The sequence below is a fragment of the Aulonocara stuartgranti genome, assembly GCF_965226115.1.
Source record: "Aulonocara stuartgranti genome assembly, chromosome: 15".
In the NCBI taxonomy this organism is placed as follows: domain Eukaryota; kingdom Metazoa; phylum Chordata; class Actinopteri; order Cichliformes; family Cichlidae; genus Aulonocara; species Aulonocara stuartgranti.
The window spans coordinates 6617537-6645481 of record NC_138951.1 but is presented as its reverse complement, the minus strand read 5'-3'; the positions used below and the strand labels follow the sequence as shown (position 1 = coordinate 6645481).

General features: G+C 40.9%; 1 protein-coding gene across 2 annotated transcripts; it reads right to left on the bottom strand.

Moving 5' to 3' along the window:
- Positions 1–6709: 6709 nt before the first annotated feature.
- Positions 6710–27431, bottom strand: coq8aa (coenzyme Q8A-a). 2 transcript variants are annotated; one of them, XM_082506100.1, is made up of 17 exons: positions 27253–27431; positions 22740–22839; positions 21036–21115; positions 20703–20950; positions 20428–20620; positions 20243–20309; positions 16421–16495; positions 14563–14691; positions 12285–12370; positions 11994–12134; positions 11659–11740; positions 11398–11491; positions 10107–10248; positions 9814–9921; positions 9635–9700; positions 8652–8738; positions 6710–8466 (listed from the first exon to the last, which is right to left on the bottom strand). In XM_082506100.1, exons 1-17 carry the CDS (start codon positions 27292–27294, stop codon positions 8170–8172), a joined length of 2037 nt encoding a protein of 678 aa, XP_082362226.1. In that variant the 5' UTR covers positions 27295–27431; the 3' UTR covers positions 6710–8169. The 2 variants fall into 2 exon arrangements, with proteins under 2 accessions (XP_082362226.1, XP_082362227.1); XM_082506101.1 differs by lacking the exon at positions 27253–27431 and adding an exon at positions 26873–27233.
- Positions 27432–27945: the final 514 nt, after the last annotated feature.

The window sequence follows — 27945 nt, the reverse complement described above, 5'->3', positions numbered from 1 at the left end:
TTTCATTAGTAATGACCTTGAGCTGACACCATGTAGAGGCCGAGACGTGATGAATGGATTCATTAATGAACAGTGAAGCGAGAGGCTGCCCTTCATGGAAATCTTTAATCGCTGGCTGCTGATTGGTCACATTTACGTTTGCCGAAAATTATACTTAGCATTTACAGCCACAAGAAATATAAGGGATAATAATGATATTAATAATGAATAAAAACTACATGTGTTGACTTTGTTGAGTAATTATAAAAGTGATGTTGGATTTTTTTCATTGTTCTTTGATTTAATTGCCAAATATGGATAAAGGAAAATTTGTGAGCTGCTTGATTGAGCTGCCCCAGGACTTTTTATCACATGTTTTAAATGTTGTATCAGAGACTACCTTTAGCCTTAGCTTCTAGTGTATTGTGGCCTTTCCCTTACAGTTTTGTTATAATATCAAATCGCTAGTCTTCTCCATGTAATGTCAGGATATACAGTAACAGCCACAGCGCTGTATGTCCATCGATCTTCATACAAAACAATCCCAAAACTCAACATCACAGCACATGAGCCCGGGCTGTGAAACACACGTCTTCCTGTGGAGCATGTCATGGTTAAAATACAACACCATGCTACGCGATATTCACTCAACTCTGAGTAAAAACTCATGACAATGGATTGAAAATCTGCAACCAGGCGATTATCTTATCCTTGCTAATAAAGCTAATATGTTTTTTTGCTGGTCACATGATGTGCGTGAGCCTAAAAAAACCTGAGAAAAACCGAGTTAAAAATGATTCATTCTTCCTGATGAATATTTGATTTGAGTTTTCATACCTCTTAAATGTGTAAATCAGTGCCAAAGGGATATAGCACATTATTCCTGCACTGTATCTAATTAACAGTCTCAAAATATCAGCTCCCACTATTAATCACTCTGGAAGACACACTGTCTGTCACATTATGATGAAGATAAAGTTACAGGCCCATGTTCGAACAGCTATTGTTTGTTAATTGATGAGAGTCGGTGGAAGCCGCCAGCTCCTCCCATTAGAAACTCCGAGCTCCCTTTTTGAAACAATCAGATCAGAAACATTTAAAGCTGATTAATTCACTGTTTCGTGTCACATGCAGCCAAACGTAAGTGGTGCGTTTGTGTGATGGATAATGTGCAATATTCAAGAGGGAGACTGAAGAATGTGGTTCAGCTGTGTAAGTGGTCCTGAAGCTAAAAGGGGGAGAAATGTGCATCACTCTGTAAGTTGCGGTGGAATTGTTGAGCCAAATAAAGCCTTTCCCATGATACCCCATCAGCTTTCTCATGCACCACATCATTGCCCTATTTCCCTTAAAAAAATACCCAAGAGTATAACAAGTCAAAAAGGCTATAAAAAATAAAAATATAGTAAATGACAATGAAAAACAGTGTACTAGATCAAAATTATTAAGTGTGTTGGCAGGAAATAATTAATAAAATCAGGTTCATTTATACCCTATTTCTTTCCCTGATCACTAAGACTTTAAATGCAGATACCTTCGGGGAAGAACATTAATGGCCGGCTAGTGTACATTTTTTAAGTTATAATAGAGTTCTGTTTTTTCTTTGGCAAGAGCCAGGACTTAAGGGACTGAAAATGCTTACGTTTAAATCACCATCAGCTATTTTATGTTTAGACCTGATTCTTGTGGGTGTGAAGTTTGGTTTCTCGTTGATGTGTGACTGAGAGCAGTGGTAGGGTTTAGCTGGGAGCGGGCCACCACAATAAAGACTCTTAAAGCGATGAATCAGCCCGACATTTGTCTTCAGTGTAGCTGTTAATGGTACTGACTGCAACAACAATCACTTAACTGAGTGGTGCAAGGTCAGTGTTGCTTCAGGATGTGTTTTACATTAATAGACAGCTTATAGAGATTACGATAGAAATGATAAAACGACCTTACAATAGCAAATAAACAGCTGCAGTGTTACACTGTAAAGCTCAATCACTCACTGGCCATTTCATTAGGTTTACCTCACATGGCAGCAACTCTGTCCATTTAGGCATGCAGACATGGTCAAGATGAAGATCAAGATCAGAGAATGGCCAGATTTCAATGGCCAAACTGATAGGAAGGCAACACTAACTCAAATAACCTTCTCTGAATGCACTACACCTTAACGCACATGGGCCACAGCACTCATGCCACTCATGTCTGCTATAAACAAGAAACTGAAACTAGAGCTCACACTGGCTCATCAAAATTGGACATTAGGAGATTGGAAAAATGTTGCCTTGTCTGATGAGTCTCAATTTCGGCAGCAAAATGCAGATGGTAGGGTCAGAATTTGGCATAAGCAACATAAAAGCATGAATCCATCCTGCCTTTTTTAAAAGATTTAGGCTGCTGAGTACCAACTGAGCATTGTTTAAAGACCACAGCCTCCACAGTGGCCACAGTGTACCCGTCTTCTGATGGCTACTTCCATCAGAATAACTCACAAAGCCGAGGTCATCGATTTTTGAACATGACAGTGAGTTCAAATGACCTCCACAGTCATCGGATCTCAATCCAATAGGACGCCTTTGGGATGTGATGGGACAGGAGATTCAGCCAACAAATCCACAGCAACTATGTGATGCTATCATGTCAACATGGACCAAAATCTCTGAGAAATGTTTCCAGCAACTTGTTGCATTTGTGCCACGAACAGTTAAGGCAGTTCTGAAGGCAAACGTGGATCCAACCCATTACTAGCAAGGTGTACCTAATGAAGTGGTTGTGACTAGTCTACTGACTAGAGTTTAAACAATAGCAAATCTCACCAACAGCACTTTACTGTATTTTAACAGTGGAATTTGTTTGCTGCTGAAAACAGTAAAAATGCTCCTCAGAGCGTTTTAAATACAGGTACGCGAATCATTTCTTATGACATATGAAATAGAAAAGTGGACTCGTAATAATACAAATTCATTCATTCATGTGATTTTTACCCCATACTTTGTAATGCTGATAAATCACTTTGAGTTTTTTTTATGATATTCGTTATTTTAGACAAATGCCTTTTAGGAAGATTTCTGTATTTTAGTTGAGAACACCAATATTTTTATGTTTTAAATGTGCACATGTCGTACAGTGTTAGTGTGTGAACATAGAGGTAATGATAATGATGATGATGGTAATGATGTCTGTAATGGTGATGATATCTTATGCCTTACAACGGACTGATGTTCTCTCACATGTGTTTCTGTATGTGTGGTGCTGGAGTTTCTTTTCAAAGATCTAAATATGAAACAATTTTGTCACAATCTTGGTTTTTTTTGTGTTTCTTTAGTGTGTTTAAGGGGGAACATTAAATAGATGTTGTGCTTTTTTTAAATTGTGGAACAGTATTTTTTTTCCTGCATGAACCTTTGGTGTCAAATGACCACTTGCATAATTTATGATTGTGGCTTATTTTTGTGGCTTTGCTGCGTCGGTATTAAGCAGTTTGAGGCAAAAGATATAAAAGTCTTGCAATTAAAAGTCATTTTAGTCCAAATATGGGAAACTTGTAACTGTATGGTGCGTGCTTTGTTGAATCAATATATGCCTCAGTCATTAACTACAATGACTTCTTGCACATTTATTAACTGCTTCCTACTAACCTAACAGAAAGACTTCTTGGTTATTCATCCTCTAAATTAAAGGTGTTTCATATTTGTGGAGTGTCTCACCTGCATTCAATCTGGTTTAATAGCTGCAGTCTCTGTTTTTCATCTGGAAACCATAAAGCAGCATTTATGCTTTACATTTTTATGTAAATAAATCATTTGTGGATGGACTTTCATTTGACTCGTATTTTTGAACACGTCTGCTGGTTGCAGACCGTGACATGTTTGACATTTATCTCCAGTATAAACTTGATTGTTGAAAGTCTGTTTCATCCAGAAACTGCAGTAATGTGCAAAAGTCTTGAGCAACCCTGTATTTCTGTATATTTTGCCCCCAGACTGTCTTGTCATTTTTAAGACCAGTGGCTCAAGAACTGCTGGTCTTGAGCAATAGTTCTCCAGACTTATTTTCTCTCCCACTTATTCTCAGTCCAGCCTTGTACCTTACCATTTTCATCTTTATGTTTGATTGTTAAACCATTTACCATTGAACTATGAATCATTCAAGCATAAGACAGGCACCAACTAATCTGGGTAAATTCCCAGATGATTAAACATGCAACCATTTTGCTGGTAATAACTGAAATGAGTAAAGAAAATCAACAGCCTATTTATGCAAGATAATTCATAATTTTATTGGGGGGCGGTATATTGTTTGGGTCTGATTATTGGGGGGCGGGGGGGGGGGGGGGGGTATATTGTTTGGGTCTGATTATTGGGGGCGGGGGGTCATAACCCCCCAAACCCCACTGGAAATTACGCCTCTGGAACCACTGCAATACCATCTGGAAACCTTTTTAGCATGACAATGAGACCGGACCTCAATATTATTTAGGCAGTGTGGGAGCATTTTGGCAGACCAAAAGGGGGGTGCTCTAGCAATGTTACTAAAAATTAAATAATTAATTATTGTTGAAATTGCGCTTTTTAAAGGTATCTTTGGTTGGTCATCATCTGTTCAGGTTATTATAATTATTTTTCCTGGTCCAGCCCACTTGAGATCAGATTTGCTGTATGTGGGCCAGGAGTTAAAATGTGTTTACCAAATATGAGGTAATTTAGAGTTTATCTGATTTAGAGGCTGAGATGTGCAGGTCTTGATTACTTCATAAAAATTAACTCCCATGTTGCTAAAAATAAATAAATAAATGTGTCATTGACCTTCTCCACACTTACGAGGACAAACCTGGTGCAAAAACACGCTGAAGAAAACTGGTAAAGGCTGTGCAGTAAGAGCAGTTTGGCTTTTTGATTGTACTCAGGCTTGATTTTGGTCACCAAATAAGGATTTCTTACCCCTTGCTTTTTCTGACCAGATGTCTCTTCCACGGCATCCTACTAACACGCCCACCATCCTCTGTGTCATGTAAACACAGCCACAGTTGAGACAAATCTCTTTCAGCTCAGCAAGTTGGAGTGTCAGTACAGACATTCATGGCACTGGGATGAAGCACAGCACCTACGTGGGCTAGAAAAACGTCTTAATCCAAACATGGATGCTGGATGCCCGTCTTAACAAACTGCCACACAGCCAGGGTTTATAAAGTAGTTCTAAAAAGTATTTTGAGTTTGATAGACAGGATGTTCAGATAGATTTTCTAACATTATTATACAGTATTGTGTGAAAGCCTTGAGGCACTCCTAATTTTTTAACATTTCTTTTCATTTTTAAAGTGATCTCGAGCAATAGTTTTTAGGCTTACTGAAGGTATTTTTTTCCTCTGGACAGAACCTGAAAAATCCACGAAAAACATCAAAAATAACACCCTTTGATGGGGATAAAATAGCCTTTTTGCACTAACAAGGCAGTTCTCAGAGAGCTGTTAGCTAAAAACTTATATATCTCGGCATGCCATGCAGTGTGTCCTTGAGGAAGCTGGTATCTGGTACAGGGCCCGAGCGATGAACTGGACCACTAGTTGATCCATCTACTGTTGATCCAAAATGGCCTCAGTGGAAAGGTGGCAATCAGGAAGCCACCGTCAAGAAAGGGAAACAGGGAGAAAGGCTGAGGTATTCCAGATTACACAAGAACTGGACTGAAAGTCAGTGTCAACAGGTCTTAGTTTTCATTATATCACTGTAACCATTTTCCTTTTTCTTAGCAAAACGTGCAGAAACAAAGGGTAGCTCAAGACTTTTGCACAGTACTGTTTATACAAGCAGACTGTATTTGACTAGATTTAATAAAATAAAACCCTGATCAAGCTTTCCATACCAATACTTAATTGTTGTATAATTAGTTTGACTATTTTCTAACACAATAAATACATGCTTCAGGGTCAGAGGTATAATTTATGACCTTTCATGTGTGCATTTATATGAATCTCTCATGCACACACACACACAGCATTCAGTGTCAAGTACATGCGCCTGATTTAATCACTGCTGCTGTGTGTAATCTCTCCCGCCTCTGCACACCGGATATTTTTAATAAAGCAATATTGTACCTGCAGCCAGCTGAGTTCCATATAATTATCCGTCTGGCTTCAGGCTGCTTATGTTTTGTTTTCTCATCAGGATGTTGTCTCTACTCCAGCGGCTGACCTGTCAAGTCGCTGTGGGAGAACACGGCAGCGCCGTGTGCTGGATATTTAGTGAATTACATCAGGTTCTTCATGCACGTCACACTGAAAGATGAAAGCACCGGTTAACTGAAATTACTTGCAATAGGTTTGGGTTTCTCCAAACGAAAAGTATCACAAAGAGTGTGTCTATCGACGCCCACTCGCCCCAAAGCAACTCACCTCCCTGTGCGCAGGTAACAGCATGATTTATTTGCTCGGATATTTTAAGTGTGCGGGTTCACATCGTCTGAATATTTCAGCGTGCCTTCTCATTTCCCAGGCTCTGTGCCAGTTCCTCCACTGCTGGCCAAGACGTAGCTAAATAAGGAAGATGACCTCTCTCCCTCTACTGTGTTTTCACTCGTTTTCTCTTTTAAAAACAGATTACAACCTAACCGAGGGGCCAGCACACATCAAAATCTGGGTTATACACACATATGCCTGGGTAACAGTGATAACGTAAAGCAGGGACCACACACACACACACACATAAACCCACACAGAGACACCCCGACCAGAGTAGCTCAAACATTTACTCTTTTCATATATTTTATTACAACGTTCAGTTAAGAATGCATTTCGATTACAAAATTGAAACCCTCTGCTCAGTGATGCTTAATATGAAATATAAAGTAGAGATTTCTAGCTACAAACCATCTGCTAGAAACATCAGGCACCTTGTTTTTTCCCCCCCCCCATTTTCACACCATATCATCATAACAGTATTCACACAGCAGATCACAGAGAACTTTCACAGTCACACACCAGTTAGGAGGATTTTTCACCCAAGGAGGGGTGGAGAGATTACCGACTTGTGGGAGCGAGCCAAGCCCACAAGCTGATCTTGTGCGTTATCAGGACGAGCGCTTCCCATCCAGGTAGTTTGTGAACATTCAGGTCCAGTGTTTGATGTGTGAGCTATGACCTGTTTCTTCTGGGAAACATTCATTTCTAAGCAGAGAGCAACATGGATCCATGTGGTTTGTTAGTTTCTGACTGAAAATAAGGAAAAAAAACAATTCAGATTCAGGAAATCTGAATTATGTCTGACAGAATTTAAATTTTGAGCAACAATGATGCTAACTTGGCTAGTTAGTCCATATGAACACTGTTTAAAACCCAAAAAGAGGACAGAACCTATTTAAATTAGAGACTTTCATCCTCCTGTGAATTAAGCTTGACTTAATCTCATGCCCAAAACAATTTCCCTTAGAAGCTACAAGCTATAAACAACATCATTTAGTACTGTCTGGCTGCATTAATACACAAGATCCTGTATACTACATATACATATGCTAAAGTCACACATTCTTGTGTGTAAGTGCTGAGAAATATCACTTTGTCACCCCCTTTAAAAAAAAAAAAAACTAAACTAAACAAAATGCTTGAATAATTCTCATCATCTCTATTTTTATTTTATTAAAAAAAAAGACTGTAATTATCTGCAGTCTGCTTTTAGACCAATACCTATTATTTATAGCCATAATATCTAATTAAATGTGTTTGGTTTTTTTTTTTTAAAAAGAAGCAGAAATACCTGCATTGTTATTCTGGCCTAAAATGAAAGCTTAGTTAACGCAATGCAATGTTGTGACATTTACGGTAAAGAGCAAACTTTACAGTGTATCCCAAAGCTCAACAAAACACAGCAACATAAGATGCAAGAATCATCGTGAAATCATCAAGAGATGCAAATTCAACCTTTTTACACTCAGTTTACACCTAAAACAAGGCTGCTTCTCTCCTTCACTCTTGTCTCTTACAGCTTTTTTTTCTTCTGGCCTTAAACGCAACACGCACACCATGTTGCTGCTCCCTCTTTCAAACCAAAAATGATGGGTGTTGATATGTATGCGGGTCTTTTCATTGGATGCCCAACACGCTGGCGCTCGACGACAGTTTCCTTCCTCCGTTTTGGTATCTATGGACACTTTTCTGTTGGCCCCCTTCCCCCCCATCCAGTCCATCATAATTCCAAACACAGATTGGTTTTATGCCGAGTCAGACGGTGGTGTGCGGCCTTCCCAGTACTTCTGATACGACATTTCGAACATCTCCCTGCACTGCAGCTGAGCATTCAACCGGGAGCAGATGAGGAACGAGCCGCCCATCTTACGGTGGAGCGAGTACGTCTCCTCCGGGGGCGGGGTGAGCCGGTGTTTGAGCATCACGGGGATGAGGTTGTGGATCCTCTCGGTGGTGGACTGGGAACCGAAGTCGAAGGGCACCGAGGAGGCAAAAGCCTCGCCGAGGATCATCACTGCATCCACGTGGGCATTCACCATTGCCTGGACAACACACGTAAAAAAACAAAAAACAAAAGAACAAAAAAATTTAATAAACCAAAACACATGCTTAACACATTATGTTTGCGCACTTTTACAACTCTCATTTACTTGTTTATGGCTACTCCACAGTGACAAAGCCATCATTTGTAAAGCAGAGCAGGCAGAAAAAGCTCAGAGATCATTACCTTGGACTCGTAACCGGTCAGGAACTTCATCTCGATAGATTTCTTTAGTACTCCCTCCCTGTTGCCCATGGCAGCTGAACGGATTATCTGCACAGGACACACACAGGTCGCACATGTCACTCTCTTTTTCTTCATTCAAATTTAGATTCGAATCTCTTGCGAGGATTTGGGTTGCCATGAATAATTAGGGTCTTTTAACACCTTCTGATTTGGCATTAAGATCGAGTTCACCAATCATCAGAGGCAAATGAGTACAAGTGTGAGTTACAAAATGTCAACATCAGCGAAAAAACTAAGACGTACATCTCCCCTCAGGGTTTACAACTACTGGAGCTTTATGTTGTCTCGTCTCTGGATTACTGCTAGAAATATTACAGCTGCACCTGCACTGTACTGCCAAAAGGATTCGCTCATCTGTCTCCACATGCATATGAACTTGAGTGACAGTCCATTCTTAATCCATACGTTTTAATATGATGTTGGCTCCTTTGCAGCTATAACAGCTTCAACTCTTCTGGGAAGGCTTTAAGAGTGTTTATGGGATTTCTGATTTTTTTTTTTTTTTAAAGATTTGTGAGGTCAGACACTGATGTTGAATGAAAAGGCCTGGCTCACAGTCTCCACTCCAATTCGTCCCAAAGGTTGTTTATCAGGTTGAGTTCAAGACTGTGGAGGCCAGTCAAGTTCTTCCATACCGCTCATCCATGTCTGTATGCACCTTGCTTTGGGCACTGGTGAGCATCATGTTGAAACAGAAGGAGCCAAACCCAAACTGATCCCCCAAAGTTGAGAGAATGAAAGAAATTGTTCAAAAAGTCTTGGCATGCAGAAGCATTAAGAGTTACTAAAGTCATTTAAGGCTTGACAATCTGAGATTAACATCCCACAGTCAGAAGATCAACACAGAAAAAGTTAGTGAAGCTCCATAAAGAGCATACATCATCACCATTCATGATAATTATATAGCAGCTGCCTGGTCTCACCTCTATGTAGACATCAGTGAAACATTGATCAAATCCTCTCGTGGCTCCAAAGTCCAACAGCGCCACCTAGAGGAGCACACGGCAGTTACCATTTCCCATTAACTGCCAACTTCATATTACTTATATTTACAGCTGAACAAACTTCATGACAACACACAACAGGTTGTACTGAAACTCACCCTGTGCGCCTGTGGATCATAGAAGAAGTTGGACCAGTTTGGGTCAGTCTGCATGTACCTGAACTCGAACAGCTCTCTGACACACAGAGTCAAGATGTTGAGGCAGATCTGAAAGAAAAGACAAAGGTATACATTCAATCTGCTGAAAAGAAACACATGCCAGATTGTACTCGCTTTTGCTTTTTTGTGGTGTTTAGTGTGTTGACTGAACTGGGATCCGCTAAGAAAGGAATGTCTGCAGTTGAGAAAGCCCCTCTGCACAAACTAACTTGTGTAATCATAACCATCCGTACCTCGTTCTTCAGCTCCTGAGAGAGGCTCTCGGCTTTGTCCAGGGGAAATCCAGGAACGAGTTCAGTAGTGAGAACATGGCGGCTGCTCAGCTCGTCTATCACCTCTGGTACGTAGAAGAACGGATGGTCCTTTAACAGCTCCCTGAGCCAGACGTGAGCAGATACAAAAACACATGAAATACAACTTAAGAACACAACACTCCACATAGAGTGTTAAGTCTATATATAAAACTGGCTAGCAATCACAGTCAGCCTGACCTTGAACCCAAGCAACGGACATTTAAAAAGGGGGGTGGAATAAGCTAACCATATCTGTGTAACCCGAGTGTTTCAGGGGTGACGGAGAGCAGACTGCACAGTGCGGAGAAAGAACAGAAAGGAGAATCGAGCCATGATGTGAGCTCAAATACTCGATCAGTGCATCAGGGATTCTGTCGAGTACGATAGTGTGCTGTCACTGGCATGACAGTTAGGTCTACAGTCCACTTTATCCCAGCACATAGATTAATGCAGCCTTCCTTTTAACTTGGAAGTCAGACCTTGGAGCTGGGAATGACTGTCACACACGAGGTGACTGTGTTCCAGTGAGTACGAATACAGGCTCTGTTTTGCTCTGAAGCCAGGTGGCGCCATCACTAACAATACCTGGAGCACAATGCAATGCTGCAGCATGGTCGGTTTCTCTGTGCCTCGCTGAATTAGAGAGTCACAAATACAACTGCTGCAGCTTTACTGCCATTTATCCTGCTTGAATCACGCAGTTGGGGTTGGTGGGACTTCTCAGACTTTTGTAAGTGGCAAGTTCCACTTGAGGGGCTGATCATGACCCAGAATTCAAGATTTCTGATTTCCCATTTCCAGTGTAATATAGCATTAGGCTCAGATTCCTGCACGTGAATTCATGACAGCTAGACCCTACACCTTTTATTTCTTAAAGGTTTAATCAGGTTTACATAGACTGAGTTTTAGAAATCCAGGATTTAAGATATGTTTATGAAATATGGAAACAAAGCGATAAGTTTTCATTGGTCGGGTGTATTGCTAAATTAGTAGAAATTCAAATCCACTCAGAACCTCAAATTTGACCACAATCTGGGTGAAGACCTATTAGGTGATCACTAAAATCTGAGCAATGCCCCAGGAAAAGCAATTCTTGTAAATTGCCATAGCATGAGCTCACGAATCCTTTGGCCATATGAGCTAAAAATTATTTTCTTTAGTAATTTAATTAAAGGAAAAAATATTTCTCAAGCTTGGCTTTCAGATTACAACAACACTTGCTGCATAATACCTGAACTTCCTTGCACACTGGGCTTCTCTAATATAGTCACACTCCAGGGCTAGCTCTTTTCTCATGACATCTATCAGGTGCTCTGGAAACAGACCTAAAGACACAAACAAAACAGGACAAAAACATTGGGACTAGTCGTGGAAACAGTAACTCAGAAACAGGTAGAGAGAAGCAGACACAGGGAGATGAAGAGGATGCTGTGTGTGTGTGTGTGTGTGTGTGTGTGTGTGTGTGTGTGTGTGTGTGTGTGTGTGTACACACCTTCAGGCAGAGCATTGCTCATATTCAGCACCGTCATCAAATTGTTGACATCACTGTTGATACTCTGAGCCACACCAGGATACTGAAGACAACAGACAGAGAGAAAAACTTTCAAACACTTTGTTTAATTTGATCACACAATCATATTTAGTATAAACAGTTAGCAAAGCAATAAATCTATTTTATTCAGTAAAAGCATGAGATAACTGGCTCACATGTTCCTCTGTAAGGAAACGCATCCATCTGATAATCAGATTATGCGTTTCCTGTATGCATGCAAGTTTAAGCGAGTGTTGACAACACGAGGACGCAGTGTCACATGTTTTTATCCTAACCTGTATTTTCATGGCCACCTCCCTGCCATCCTTCATCCGTGCAAGGTGAACCTGCCCGATGGACGCTGCCGCAAAAGGGCGTTCCTCAAACATTTCCAGCTTGTCCCTCCAGTTTGGGCCCAAATCGTTATTCAGTGCTTTCTGCAGACAGACAAGAGCAAGTAGGATTTTAGCATCACTGGAAAAAAAAGTCTTTCAAAAGAGCCAGGGGCAGGAATCACAATGTAATACAACTTAAATCATTAAATAAAATATAAGTTGCTGAGGAAATGGCATAACTATCAGTCTTACTGTCATTTGTTTGATTGGCATGAAGTCAGCACTCTGTCTCACACGCTCAAAAATCTTGGCAAGATGAGGATTGATGAAAGCGTCATCTGAAACATAAAAACATCTTGAGATCTTTAATTACAGATTAAGTTAAGTGGTTCTCAAACATTTTACCTGCCATTCCCCTCATAAAAGCTAAAAAACAAACCAATGAAAAAAAAAAAATCCAAACATGCTCCTCTACCCACAACTTTGAGCAATCATTGAGCATAAAGAATGACCCCAAGTTCAACTCTTGTTAAATAAGGTCAGCGTGATAACATCAGCAAACCCATTTGCTTATTTTTTCACTACCATATTGCGTTGCATAACGCAACCTGAGCGGCACCATTACTTTAGAAAAAACCCCAAAAAACATGAACGACACACAGGAGTGGGTGCTGAAACACGTACGAAACAGGCACCAGGGCCTAATCATCAAAGATCAAAGTAACATTTAGACACTGCGTGATGCAAAAAAACATTCTCTCTCTCTCTGAGCCAGTGTGTGAGGGGCAGCTCTCCCGCTCTCTCACAGGCCAGTGCACAAACACAGATCCTGCTCTTAGTGACTGTAGTGCAGAACTGAATATGTGGATATGCCTCGCTACAGTCAGAGGACTCTCGTTGATTTAAGTGCAGCCGGTTGTGAGAAATCTGAGAGAAACATGCATCAAATACAGACTGAAAAATGCAGTTTTTGGCTGACTGGCTTATGGGTCACCTGTTCTTATCAGACGTGCTTTATTTATACTTGCAGCTTAGAGACGAAAAACTGAGTCAACTTAACTTTACAGACATGAGTTAATGATCAAAGGCAACGGTTTGCTAGCTGATTGTGAAGCTGTGGGTCCGCTTATAAACACAAGCTGAGCTGTCAAAAGGAAAAATCACAGTGTGAGTGTGAGAGCAGTCGGAATATAGAGTAACAGCACAAATGTAATTGTGCAATTACTCAGCAATTTATCATAAACAATTAAGCCAGACACATCGATATAATGTGTAGATTAAATTGCTGTGTAGTTTCCTACTAAAATGTGTAGTAAAAGTACAGTTTAGTACTTTGTTTAATGGGACTGAAAATTGTAGATACTACATAAATAGCACATACAGCAATCAAGCTTTAATACTCATAATAATTGCCTGATTTTACTGCTTGAGTACAATAAACCACATCATAATCATAATCAGCGAGTTAAATCAGACTCGCTGTGTAAACTGATAGATTGCCAGTGTCTAATGTTGGCTTTGGCCGGCGCTGCAGAAGATATATGTAACCAGGATTAAAGACTTTATTAACAGTTTCAGACCTCTCGAGGTTAACACAGTTTTGAGTGCTGTGCTAAAAGAGCACAATGGCTGAACAGACAATCATCTGCCCAGCACTGCATTCCCGCCATGGCAGATAAATGTCAGCAGAGGACAAAGACTGCAGGGATTTCTATCCTCTGCATATAGTCAACCGCAGACTACTATTATTATTATTATTATTATTATTATTATTATTATTATCATCATCATCATTTCCATTTCAGCTTTTTACATTTTCTGTGAAAAGAGCAGAGAGATTGTGTGTGTCCACCCACAGAATATTACATTAACCCCTGACCCAGCCACACTTCGAAACTGCAGTTTGTCACCACTTGAGAGACATGGTAACACTGCTCAACAGGTCTCAGCACAGTGGACTGACCTGGTCTTTTTTGAAGCCGCTGCCTTCCTCTCTCCTGCTACCGTCTTCATGGCTTATTATATTTACTGCACTGCACTGTTCAGGCAAAGATGGCACGAATACCAAAGGAAAAGGTCACCAAATCAAGGTTGGGCAGAGGTAGCAACAGAGCTAAACAAAGCTGTGATGACGGGTTTACTGCTGTTACCTGACACGGCTTCATTAACTCACTGGTTGTGTCGTTTACTGCCGCTGGCCTCGCTCTCGGATTATCTGTTTGTGTACAAGCACTGACCTAAATGCAGGTTAGAGCCAACACAGAGCCGCAGTATAAAGACGGCAAAAAAAACTAAACAAAAACAAACAAGCTCACCAAAAAGTCCTCTGTCCCAACTCTTAGTCAGTTTACAAGTTCTCAGCTACTACAGCACACGGTCAAGCTAACCTGCACCACAATAATCAGCCTGAAAACTGTGATTTTATAGAGTGTTTCCCTTCACATAATCCAGGGTAAGGAATGCTTTTTATTCACCAGCAGAAAACTTTAAAAAAAATCTAAATTTCAATGCGACTATGTCCGTCTCTCACCTTGAATGCTGAGCATCTGTCCCAACTTTAATGCAGCTCCTCTGACTTTGCACAGAGTTCTGACAATGCGCTCAGCGTTGGCCTCGGACAGGAAAGGGCTCGAGTCCAGAACTGCTTTCCTGTTTTCACCTGAAGACAAAAAGAAGTATTACATTTGCATGTAGTGCATTTTGTTATGCATGTTAAGTGTTTTATCCAATCAGCAGGCCAATAAACAATAACTGTAAAAATCATACTTACTTTTCTTAATTGTGATTACATAAAACGTTTCACAGATTTCATTAAGTATTTGTATGTATTTGCTTTTTTCCATACAGACAGATTTTGCACCTGAAGTGCTTGTTTGGTCATGTGACACATATTTTGAATTTAAACTTATCCCCACATAGTTGTCTGATCTCCTCTGCTATTTTTTTTTTAGCCTTTGAACATTTTTATTGAGGCTTATTTTGATAACTTGATTGATAATCTGCTCCAGAAAGATTAAAAAATTTGCACTGACCATTAAAATACACAGTGTAACAAATGTAGGCCGTGCAGAAACTAAACATCAACAAAAGTGGCCACCGTGATAGTAGTCGTAAGGTCGTCGTGCCCAATTAAACTGTCAATTCTACAAATATATATGATTGTGGGATTTGTATACGCCATACAGATGTGGGCACTCACATTTATATGAAGTAGGCAATGTTTCTGCAAAGTTTTGTCAAGACTGGTCTGTGGTCTTGTGTGCACAGTCAGGTTCACAAGCTCTTGTGTCACATTTACTGTTTTTCTTCTATGCAGCAACACAATTACTTTAAAATAAGGCAACAAGGATTTGACTGAAGGACAAACGTTTTAATTCAAGGATTTAAGAGAAATATTTCGTGCAACATTTAGGAATTATGGACAATTTTTAGAGAGTCCTTACATTTAAGCCTACCCCGTATTTGCAATGTGCAGGACTACTGTTGTGTATTTGTGACTTACTATATAAGCTATATGCAGAACACTGGCAGTGCGTAAAAACAAAAAACTAAAAAAGAAGAGTTGAGCAGTCCTGCTAGTGATGCATGTGACTAGCCTTATTAAGATAGGCATTCATGCTAAGGATGACTATCTTGCTTTTCCAGCTTTACTGCTAGAACATGCATATCTTGGGAGTGATGTTACTCGCAGCTCCAGTATCCGACTTCTGTGGTAAATGGGACGCAGCGCTGTGGATCTGACTGTACCAATGTGTGAGGGGTGTGACTGTGTACGTGTGTCAGTAGGTCATCAGGTAGTACGCTCTGGTACATCTGAAGCTGCCTTCAGAGGCTTTAATGAAGATTACACACACACACACACACACACACACACACACACGTTCAGTGTGTGCCTGGGATTAAAGCGCACACAAAAATAAATAGCAACAAACAGATGCATAAATGCCACAGATTTACGCCTGTACGCTCTGTTTCAGCTTAGCCTGTGTTTCAGGATTAGCAGGTTGACGAAGCAGAGCAGGGACGTCTGTTTAGGGGGCAGGCTGTAAGGGAGATGGCCTAATTGAAGTGTGCAACATGTAATAACATGCAAGAGGGATTGGTGCTGAGGGCAATTCATAGGAATGCTGCTGCAAAATCTCTGCATGTTGTTACCATAAACCAAAAACAAACGCACCGTGAGGAGTCCTCACCACAACATTACTAAGATTTTTTTCTGTGTATACTACTGTTAAGAACAAGTGTCATGTAAAAAATGAATAAATATGCCAGTGTTTTAAAAGCAAACGGTGAGGTTTTCATCCATTTCTTAGCTGTAACGTGTAAATCCCGCTCACTGCTCGAGCCACTTAGGCGTGTGTGTGCGTGTACGCATTTCTGAGTGTTACCTTCTGCGCCGTTTTGTCTGATGCTCTTCTTGGCGAATTCTGCTAGAGCTCCAATACCCAAACCTACAGCCAGACCTGGTGCAAACACACAGAAAAACCAAAACACATACCAATGTATTACAACAACAAAGACCAATGCGTTTTCATCATTAACACACAAATACAACACATTTTAAAGCACTGAATGCGTCATCTGATGATGTTCTGCTGTTTTTTTTTAATTGATGAAAAGAACAAAACAAAGCTCACATCTACACTGACAGTAAAACACAAATCATGCAGCGTATGTATAAAAAAAAAAATCCTTTTAGTAAATCAGAGTATGGACAGGCTGCGGCTTTAACGGGACCCTCACCTCTGCTCTGTCATGAGTGTAAATAACCTGACTAAACGAGGCCATCTGTTGCAACTGCTATCACTCCTATCAAAATAAAACATATGCAACAGAAAATATGACAAAAATAGAAAGCAAACAAAGCCTTTGATCGTGTCAGTATTTGGCAATGGCTGCAGTAGTAACAGTTGCATCCAAAACATGGAAATAATGTCAAAAAAAACTGAAAGCTTTTGGAAAACTCAATCATGTTAGAAATTAGAGGATTAAAAGAAAGAGTTTGCGCAAGTGGGCGGTTGTTTGTGAAGTTCCTCTGAGCTTGCTTCTAACTTACATAACTCAACGTTACATAATCAGTTAGTCAGCGGCCTCTCTGAAGCAGAGATGCAGCGGTGGACGGACAAATGGGGACGCGGTGTGCTTCAGTGTCATGTATACAAGTCAACTGAGCACTTATTCATCATTGCTTCGTGTGTGTGTGTGTATGAGTGTAACTTAACGTGTAACTTTTCCTTTCACAGTAATGTCATGTGCCTGTGTTTTGTTTCCTGGTTTAGAGAGGATTTGCAATGCACAGATTTAAACACTGAATATGAGGCAGCCGGTTACGTGACTGTACCTATATAACTGTATGATGTCAGCATGTGCAACTGTCAAGCCAAAGAGAGATCAGCATTTCCAGCAGCATCTCTGAGTGACATATTTTGTTTTCCAGACCACGCACAAGTGTCTGTCCATCATTCGATCTCAAGAAAAGCAACGTGTTTGCAAAAATGACTGCGGTGCTTATTCTCGTCAGTTTATTTGGTATTCAGAACCAAACTGCACTGTCAGCAAAACCTTTGGAAGCGGTGACTTGAAAGGCAACGGCGAGAGGAGGCCGATGCCACGCAATGAATCGGTTTGGTGCTTTTTGCCTTGTCCGACTTTGTTGCCAAATGTTGTAGGGGAGTGAAGGACGGGGTCGAGGCCAGGCTCATGCATCGCCTCCTCTTTTCAACACCTTCTAAATGTTACCGCTGTCAACATGCTGAATCATCTCAGCTCTCTACCTGTCGCGGCTCTCTGCAATTCCAACTTGTTTGGAATGAGCTGTGGCTAAATTCTGCAATGTCGACGTTCCATGCTGACTTATGTGAGGCTGTTCATGTTTCACTTCTGTCCACTTTATATTCTCGTTCACATTTCTGGCTCCGGTTTGACTCTGTGCCTCCTCCTGACAGATCCATCATCTGTCTGAGGAGAAGTTCCTAACACAAAAGCTGCCGATCAGTTCTCTTAAACTACTTCTGAGGCTAGCTGCGAGCTCTTTGCTGTGCTTGTGTGAACATTAGATGTCTCGTACTATTAATGTGTGAACAGAATGTAATCCAACATATAAAAGCTGATCTCCCACAGCGCTCTCTGTTGCCTCTGAAGTGTTTATGCTTGCTGCTGAGGTCTTTTTTCAGGACCTTGCCTCTGCTCTCAATGTTCAACACTAGCAACATTAGCTAATGTTAGCTTAGAAATTGCATCCCCTAATCACCAACGTCAACAAAAAGGGTAAACTCACACTGCAACACAAACTCCACAATAAAAAACAACACAAAAACAAAGAAACAAAATAAAACACAAATGTTGCTAGCAACAAGGTTAGCAAGAAAGTCATCCAACGTCAGGCAGCTAGCCTCTAGTGTTGTAAGGTAAGTCAACAAGTAGCAGGCTGATGACTTCAGTCATTTTCTGGAAGATACACATTGAACCTTTGGCTAATGGTTAACTCACCAGCCACTTTATTAGACGCGCTCAATTGATTACTAACACAAATGTCTAATCAGTCAATAAAGTCAACGACAGCAATCAAGATGACCTGCTTAAGCTCAAACTGAGTATCAGAATCGGGAAGAATGGTGAGTTAAAACTGGGGTTTTCCCCACACAACCATCTCTAGAGTTTACAGGAAATGGTGAGAAAAAAAAAGAAAGTATGCAGAGAGCTGTAGTTCTCTGGCTGAAAATGCCTTGTTGATGTCAGAGGTCAGAGAAGAGCCAGACCGCTTTGAGCTGACAGGAAGGCAACAATAACTCAAAAAAGCACTTGCTGCCACCAAGGTATGCAGAAAAGCATCTTCGAACGCAAACCACACTGAATCTTAAAGCAGCTACGCTACAACAGTCTTAGATCACACCAGGTGCCAGTCTTGCAGCTACAAACAGAAAACTGAGTTGCAATTTACGTGGGCTCACCAAAAATTGACCAGAAGAAGACTGGAAAAACGTTGTTTGGTCTGATGAGTCTTGATTTCTGCTGCAGCACTCTGATGGTAGGGTCAGAATTTAGCGTAAACAACATGAAAACACGGATCCATTCTTGGATCTGTGCTTCCATGCATCATTAAATACCACAACCCACTTTTGGAATGGGGTGGAGCGGGATCATTCGCATCATGGACGTGCAAATCTGGAGAAACTGTGCGATTAGATCGTCTAATTCTAACCAGAATGTCTAATAAATATCTCCATCACCTTGTTGCATCTATGCCGCAAATAATTAAAACAGTTCTAAAAAATAAAAACAGGTCCAACCTCATACTGGTGTGCATAAAAAAGTGGCAAGTGAGTATATTGTAAACCAGACAGAGAATGTTAAATTTTAAAAATCAATTTTAGATTTTTTCTTTAATGTACATAACTGAACTGCATTAATTTATTCATTAAATGTGTCACAGACAATAAATGGAAAACTGTGAACGTGGTGAAATAGTAGATTAACAACAGCCGTGTGCACTACAAAGTCAAACACATTTCATTCCTTTTATGGCTGCACGATTGCAGAACTCCCTTTCAGGCTGCCGGTGTCTCGCTGTGCCAGCTTGTAGCTGCCTAACAGGGCATGTTTTTATCTCAACAGGAGCAGATTAGTTAAAGAAAAGGCTGAGGAAGCTTGACCTCATTTCTAGAGGTTTTTGTTTTGAGTGCGGCTCCAACGTCTGACAAGCATGTTACACACATTTCTCAATGTCTTGTTTCCTTCGGTTCCTTTAAGGGCTTTGTTTTTGTATTCGCTGCCATTTAGAAATGGCCTTATGTAGTCACGTGAATTTATTAGTACTGTCTTAACACCAGTGACCTCACCTAAAAAGGTAAGTGGGAGGTTAAAAGATTACAAGATTAGGTGACTAGAATTTTACCAACTCAGTTTTTATATATTATTAAGCACAAAAAAAGCTCAACAATTAGACAACATTTCACCAACACAACTAGATCTTTCAATTAATAGAGACTCACTTTGACTTCTGTGTAATCAGAAAGAACACACTCTGTTTTCAAATATTAGTTTGAATGTAGGACCCAATAAATGTCATCTGGACCATTAAAAGCTGAGGTCTAGCCACACAAAGCTTTACTTTGCTGCTGATGTATATGCAGACTTGCACGACTACAGATACAGTCAAATATTAACATCCACTGAATCATCCATGACTCAGACGCAGTGTAATGCTGTACCTCCAAAGTTGGCCAATCTGCTGATCCGGGTCACGGGCACTTTCCTCTCTCTGGCTCTCTCACTCAGCTGAAGAAGACACAACGCAATGTGACTTTCCATTAAAATTTGAAACCAATAGCAGAAATTAAGCGTTTAAACGAGTAGCTTTGTGTTCAAGGAACAGGAAATGAGAAAGAGGAATTACCATCTGTTTATGTGGTTTTCCATCAGTCCCCTTGCTCTCTCGAGCTTTCTCGATGTCTTCGGCCGTCAATCCCCCCATCGTGGATGGGTCCTGATGGTAGCTCCTGAACTGACTGACAGGATGCTGAAAGTAAAGCTGCCTCCACACATGTTTGTTCATTCTGTGGTTGTAGAGCTGACGTCCACTAAGATGTCTGCCACAGAGAAAGCAAAGAGAATTACCTTAATCCCCCATAACCGGCAGCAGTGATTCGTTTATGGCACAACCATTCTTACCTCACATCTTGGTGGTAGGATCTGGTGTTCCCACTGAACTGTTTGCTGGGGTCTTTGTATCCTTCAAATACTGAGTGTTTCCCACTGGCATGCTTCGCCCCTGTTGCTGCGTCATCGCTGCTTCCTGAGTGATCCACTGTGAAGTCTGCACCTTCATCCCTGAACTCTGAAGTGTTGAATGTGCTGTCATCTGGAGGAAAGTCGAAGTCGGACTCTGAGGAATAGCTTTGCTGCTGGCCGGACATTTCCTTTAGAGACAAATGCATACATTTAAAACAAAGTCAAAGTACCGTTATGACATTTATTAAAATACACAGTATTATCTGCACAAACCTGGATTTTTACCATGGCTGCCGAGATGCCTTGCTCCGCAGCTGATTGGACACTTTGGACAGCAGCGCCTATTCCTGGGGCTGGTTATACAAATACAGGAAACTTCAAGTTGTTTTCTGCTAATAATAAAGCAACTATTGTGTTAATATTTTATAAACTTCATTATGAACAATGCATCTTAGTGTTCTGGTTAAAATTAGTCAACTGAATATTGCAGAAGGCCCTTCGTTCCTGTGGCCATCCAGTTTCCTGGACCAATTCCTCCTTTTTCTTTATTAACTGTAAAACTTTCATTTCTTTTAAAACTTGAGCAACAGTTACAAAACAGCTTTAGGATGTCCTTTTACGCAAGGCTACTGTGCTGTTATTTAGAAAATTATTCCAAAGTCGTCAATCATAAAAACGATTCTGTTTGCCCTCAGTGGACAGCTTAATGCAGACAAAAAAAAAAAAGCAACAGCAAATAGAAAAACAAAAACAAGCACACAAAACACAACAGAAGTGTTCGGGGACATAATAATGTGACAGAACAGCTGAGGAAGTGACAGAAATGGACACACTTAAAAGAACAGAGGGTTCGTCAGTGCTGTGATCAAGAAAAAGATGCAGGTAATGTGTGTTTTCATTGCATGACTCATATATATAATACTGTAGACACATGTTTGCTATTAGCTTATCACTTATCCCTTCCACAGCTCTTCTGTCATGTTATCGTTTCCCCAAAAACGCCTTTTCTTGTTTTCTTAAGTTGCAGTGCGTTTGGTCTCTCAGGGCCACCGTAGGATTCTCTTCACCCATCTCACCTGATCCCTAGCATCCTCCTCTGCCACACCAACCCTCTGCGTGTCCTCCTTCACTACATCCATGAATCTCCTGTGAGGTCTCCCTCTTTTCCTCCTGCCTGGCAGCTCCATATTAAACACCCTTGAACATCATCTGCACATGTCCAAGCCTTGCCTTTTTAACTTTGTGTATAAACCTCTCATTTTGAGCTGCCCCTGATGTGCTCATTTCTAATTATGTCCATCCTGGTCACTCCCAATGAATGTCTTAACATTACATTACAAGTTGGGCTCCAAACCAAACAAGTACTGAAACACTAACAAAAGTTCTTTAGCTGCCTGAAAATTAGACATGCCACGTTAAAGAACACTCGCTATTTGTTATCAAGTTGTAGATAGAAGTCAGTTCAAGCACTTACAAACATTTACTTATAACTTTGTGACTTTTTACACTACAGTACAAATGAACTTCCTGTCAACACGTTTTGGCTATAAAACTGACACAATTTGAACATTTCATTTATCAGTGACAAAATGCTTGCTACAGGGATGTCAGGATTTCTGTGTTCTCATTCTGAACCCTGCTGCTGTCCAACATCTGTGTCTACTTTTGCCTCCTCAAACCATTTTCTTTTCTTCCTTTAGCTCCTGATAAACGCTGAGCTCTAGGCTCCTTATCCTATCAGCAGACTCGAGAAGGAGTCACCTTCACACAAAACACAGTCAATACAAAGCAAATGAATTGGTTTTCCTCCCAGAGGGGAGGGGATTTAACTGGGCTGTGCCTCATATCATTTGAATGAAAGTCAGTTTTGGGGTCGCTGCAAGTCCCACACGGAAATGTCTGGTTTAGTAAAGTGGGAACATGACTACCAAAGAAACAGAAAGATAAAAGCACAGGGAATATTGTTCAGAAACATACCTGTCCCACTGCGGAGGGTGTTGGTCTGAGTCTCTACGACTGCCTGGCTCAGCTTAGCCAGGCCTCGCATTAGCAACATCATATCACCTGCCATGATGGACTACAAACAGAAGACAGAAAGACAACAAAACAGAGAAAAATGTGGGGTGAATGTCATCCTTTGATTCCCCTGGAAGCTCCGACACAAAGCAGTCAGAGATTTTAATGTGTCAGTTTACCTCTTCAGGGAAGATAAAAAAAAGACCATAGAAACAAAGAAGGCAAATGGAAAGAAATAAAACCCGTTGTCGAGTCACTGCCAACAGAAACACTCACAAACATACACAGCTGTCACATCTTGAGAGGACTTTAATACTCTGTCTAAAAATACCCATGACCTCCGATCCCTGTTTGGGCACACGGAGGCACAAGAAAGGGAAGGCGAATGCTTGTAAGCTGTGAGTATGCGTGCATGTGGTCCAGGGCTGCATCTGAAAATGTCACTGGAAACAAAACGGGAGGAGAGCAAGGGATAAATCTTTCAGCTATTTTTGTGCACGAGTGAGTGTGGGAGCACGTGTTGAGTTCATGCTCGAGGCCCACCGTCATATTTTATGCCGAGCGACGGGACGACGAGGCTGGTTTTCTATGAATCTAAAAATGTCGCATCTTCCTTTCAGGAAACAACCTGGTTATCTTTACAGACTGTTAAAGCTGTTGCTATTGTGATGGCAACGCTTGAAAGCAAATCTCAAGATTGAGTTAAGACACGAATAAAACTTGGGTTTGTTTCAGGCTTATCTAAACAGCAGAGCCACCGCTGCATTCCTGCCTCTTACAGCTTGCTGCCTGTTTTTGTTACAATGTTACAGGTGCTGCTTTGTGGGCGTGACAACAGGCTCCAAAACAGCTTGGCGAGGATTTGGGCCTGTGGAGAAAGCTGCTGGGGCTGTGGCTGAAGGAATCTACGCAACATATCAATAAGCGTGTATGTGAAGCAGTGCACATACATCGCCTGAGTCAGAAGTGGGTCATCCATCCTCCTTCAGGGCTGCTCTGTTTTCAGATGGTGGATACTTTGTGACACAAGGAACTAGGGCTGCTCAATTAATCGAATTTTAATCACGATTACGATCTGGGCTTTCAACGATCATTAAAAATGACTGAGCCGATTATTAGCCCCTCCCTAATTTATCCGCGACACCTTTAAGGCCGGTCCGTGAAAATATTGTCGGGCATAAACCGGTCCGTGGCGCAAAAAAGGTTGGAGACCGCTGATTAAGAGGACCCGAGGGAAGCTCGGAAAGCTAAGCAGAAGTTATTTGGAGAGTGACTGCCGTTGGTTGAAAAGAGAGTTTAAAAAAAAAAACTTCAGTGGTGTTGCACACTATTTTATATTATTTTTTAAAGTCATTGTTAACCCTTTAAAGCCGGTCAGAGCAGCACGCTCCGTTTTGCGTAACTATTTTTAAATCCCTGTAGAACCTGAACCGTGTAAGCTAGCGCAATAATTTGTTTTGCATATGAAACCGGAGGAGTTGTACTTACATCTGATGCCATCAGCTTGTCCTCGCTTGCAGGAACAAAAACATAATATTCCAGAAACACGCTTCGCCGTTCCTATCAGCTGTTCGTAACACTTCCCACAGTGAAATGATGCACATGCTGTTTTCTTTGCAAATTTGCATCATAGGATTGTTTTTTGTTTTTCCTGCAGTATATAAAAATTGCTGTATCTCCAAAATAAAACTATGAAGACACTCAAAATAAATTTCCTGTGGTGGGAAACTATTTTTTGCAACTTTATTGTATTTAAAGTTTTGAGGGATAAGCCTCTTAAATTTCTCCAAGTAGAAATATATGTAAACAAAACAAAAGCGATTTTCAATTTTTTTTGTAGTTTATTGCACTTTTTTGCAATTTATGTAATTACTATGGACTTAATACATACATATTATTAAAATATGGGCTATAACAGTTGTATTGATGTATAGCAACTTGAAATGCTCCCACAAATGGCACTACAGCATGTAAAAAAAATAATATAAGCTCTGGTGGACTTGGTTCTATAGTAGGTCTTAAAGGGTTAAATAAATATCGTCAAATAATCGTGATCTCAATTTCAGTGAAAATAATCGTGATTATCATTTTTGCCATAATCGAGCAGCCCTACAAGGAACCAAGAGGAAGGGGAAGAAATGAAGAGTTTGTGGAAAGACGTGATAGGATTTATTCTTTTTTTTTTTTTTTAGATCAGTAATATTTGCACTGGAATAATCATGTTTGAGAAATCTGAATGCTCATTTTCCTTCACAGTGTTTAAGATTAAATTTAAAGATTAAGTTTGAAAGTTAAAATAGCTATAAAGGGTACAGCTAATTCATCTCGTTTTTAAGGTAATTTCAGTCTTTGATTTTATTGAAATACAACACTCTTTCCAATTACAAAGCTGTGCCATCTTAAACTTAACTTCCCACAATGTGCCTCTTCCAAGATCCCTTACTTGTTTATTTAGACCTAAATCTGTAAAAGACAAATCTCCTACTGTACTTAGACTCCACGGTTATAAAATCAAGATTCAGAAACACTTCAGGGGTTTTTTCTGGCTTAGAATGTGCCCTGGTCCACATTCATTACAGTGCCGTTGATTTTTCTCTGGCTGTGACTAAGATGTAATTTTATTGCCAAATGTAATCGGCTGAGCAACTTCCCATTTGCCAGAGTCGGTGTGTGGCCTGTGTGTGTGGGCCCCGAGCCCTCATCTCCAGAGGAGGGAAACTAAAAGGTATGATTTTGGTAATAGCGTACTGACTGTGTGGCAAATATGCACACCTAAGCCGCAGCTGTTGTCTGCTGCTCAAGCTGTTGTCTCACCGTTATGGAAATAGCCCAAGCAGTGTTAGTCAGCGTCTGAATCCTGCTCAGTCCACCTCATGGCTTCCTGACAGTCTACCATCACTTGCCCTTGACAAGCGTTCCTGAGCCAAGAGTGGGAAATGTTTCCCGTTAACTTTGCAGTGGCGTCACCACCGTTTATGAGGGAAACGTGAATAAACTCACGTCGTCCTGCGAGACTCCTGGAAAAGAAGAGTCTCTCCCATTTTAATAAACTGCACAATCAAAGGCAGTTCCTGCATTAAAAATAATGCAATCACAGCCAGCTGTTACACTTTTATCTGTTAGCACTTCATAGAGGCTTAGATTGACCTACCTCACTTTTATGTGTACATAATCTGACATGGTAAAATGGGAAAGCATGCTTCTCTATTTTATTAGATTTTTGGCCAAATTAATGCTATTAGTTGTATCACAAGAGACCATGAAACACATTATAATATATAACAACTAAAACTTTTAACAATAATATAACATCGAGGTGATGATGGGTACTGGGACTGACATTAAAAAAAAGGAAAAAAAAGAAACTTCTCAAAAATTATAATCGTCCATAGTAATAGATGTGTTATATGTTTTAGAGTGTTTGATTCTTGAAATGATTGCTCTAAAATGTTGTGCAGATATGAAAGTTGTACAATTACTACAGGAAACTATTAACAATAGTTTCAGTTAAAGGTTAACCGAAACGAAAACACGTACACGAGTGTCAACAATTGACTTCCGTTTATGCCAAATAAGCGAAATTTTATTTTTCCCGCAGTACCTGAAATAAACATATGCTAGTCACTAGGTGCACGCTCTTCCAAAAATGTATAAATTTGGAATTAAGCTTTAACACACGTTTTAACAGCGTAACGAGACACTACGGCCTCTCTTCTTTCAATGCAAGGGCACAACGACAGTTGTCCTTTTAAAACTCCTCCTAACTCACTTCCTCGTAGGCGACCGTGCACGAGACTTCATAACAACAAACTCGTGCCACGTTAAGGAGTTAAAACTAGCATTACGGCTGCTGCGAATAGCCTGCGCAGATTTCCAAATGTCCCGAATAAATTAGCGCTCGGTCTGCAGCTTGACAAAGTTTGTACAAGTACGGGGCAGCCATGGTCATGGCAGGCACGTCAGCACGCCGCTGCGCAGGATTTTTCACGTTCAGCTGGTTTGAGGCTGAAGCGACGAGAAGCGGACGAGGCCAACCAAAAATATACTTGACTGCGTACATAATAATTAGCAGCTAATGCACGATAGGTACTCACCAGCAGCTGTCGTGTGGGCTCTTTGCTGGTTTCCCCAAGTCTTATCAGATAAAGTGGCCCGCCTATGGAGAGTCAAAGCAGCCGATGTTTATTTGAGCTGCAGCAGCACTTTCCCGAGGATACTCTTTATCTTGGGAAACGGTGTGCTAACAGCAGGAGCTAAAGGTTATTAGCCGCCCTCCTCCTCCTGCTGCTGCTGCTACTGCTGGTAGCGTTTAATCCAGTTTGTCTCCCTCTCTCTCCACCATGAGGTCAAACCATATTTACCAACTTCTCAACACCAAGAACGGTGCGATGACGTAACCCGCTCGTGTGTCGTGCAGCGATAATGAGGAACGCACACACTAAGTCGAAATTTACCACATACAAGAAGGACGTACCAGAGTCCTTCTAGACTTTGGGGGGCTGGAGGGGCGGGACATGTACAACCACCATGTTTATTTTTCGGGGGTCCTCCTGCTTTATTATCAAAAGCTATGTACTGAAGCTAAATTGACATAACTTTAGCTTTACAAGACTCTGGTTTTTCTCCTCCCTCGCTCCGTCCCGCTCTCTACTCCTATTGGTCCTCCGCCGTCTGTTGACAACACAAGCAACGGTTGTTTGACGGGAGGCGGAGTTTAAAGGCGCGTGCTGATTGGTTTATCACGGAGAAAAACAAAGTGACGGTTAGATGTGACCACCGCCTGATTTGTAGCTGAGTTTACTGATAACAAGTTTAACTTTTACAAGGCGGGGTGGCGGCGTGGATAAAAGACTAATTCCACAAAGGTGTCAGCTATATAAACAAAAATACAGCCCTCGATGGTGAAATGGGCCTGTGCTTCCCTCTACTGTTGGTAAGAGGACGGTACCTTACTGGAGCGGCCATGTTTAATTAAATAAAAAATGTTCTGATTGGACCATTACATTGAAATGTCTAGCAGAAGAAAATAACTTCGAAGCAGTCTTTACTCAAAACAACAATAACGACACAAACCCAAACAAAAACATGTACACGCACGTTTCTTTTTCAATTACAGGGATGTTATTGTTTCCCCTGCAGTTTCGATATTGGGACAGCAGAGGGCACC

Coding starts and splice junctions, on each gene's coding strand:
- coq8aa (XM_082506100.1), bottom strand. CDS start 27,294: ATGTCCCGCCCCTCCAGCCCCCCAAAGTCTAGAAGGACTCTG. Junction 10,249..11,397: donor CAGTGTGCAAGGAAGTTCAG/GTATTATGCAGC, acceptor CGTCTGGCTCAG/GGAGCTGTTAAAGGACCATC. Junction 9,701..9,813: donor ATGATCCACAGGCGCACAGG/GTGAGTTTCAGT, acceptor GTGCTCCTCTAG/GTGGCGCTGTTGGACTTTGG.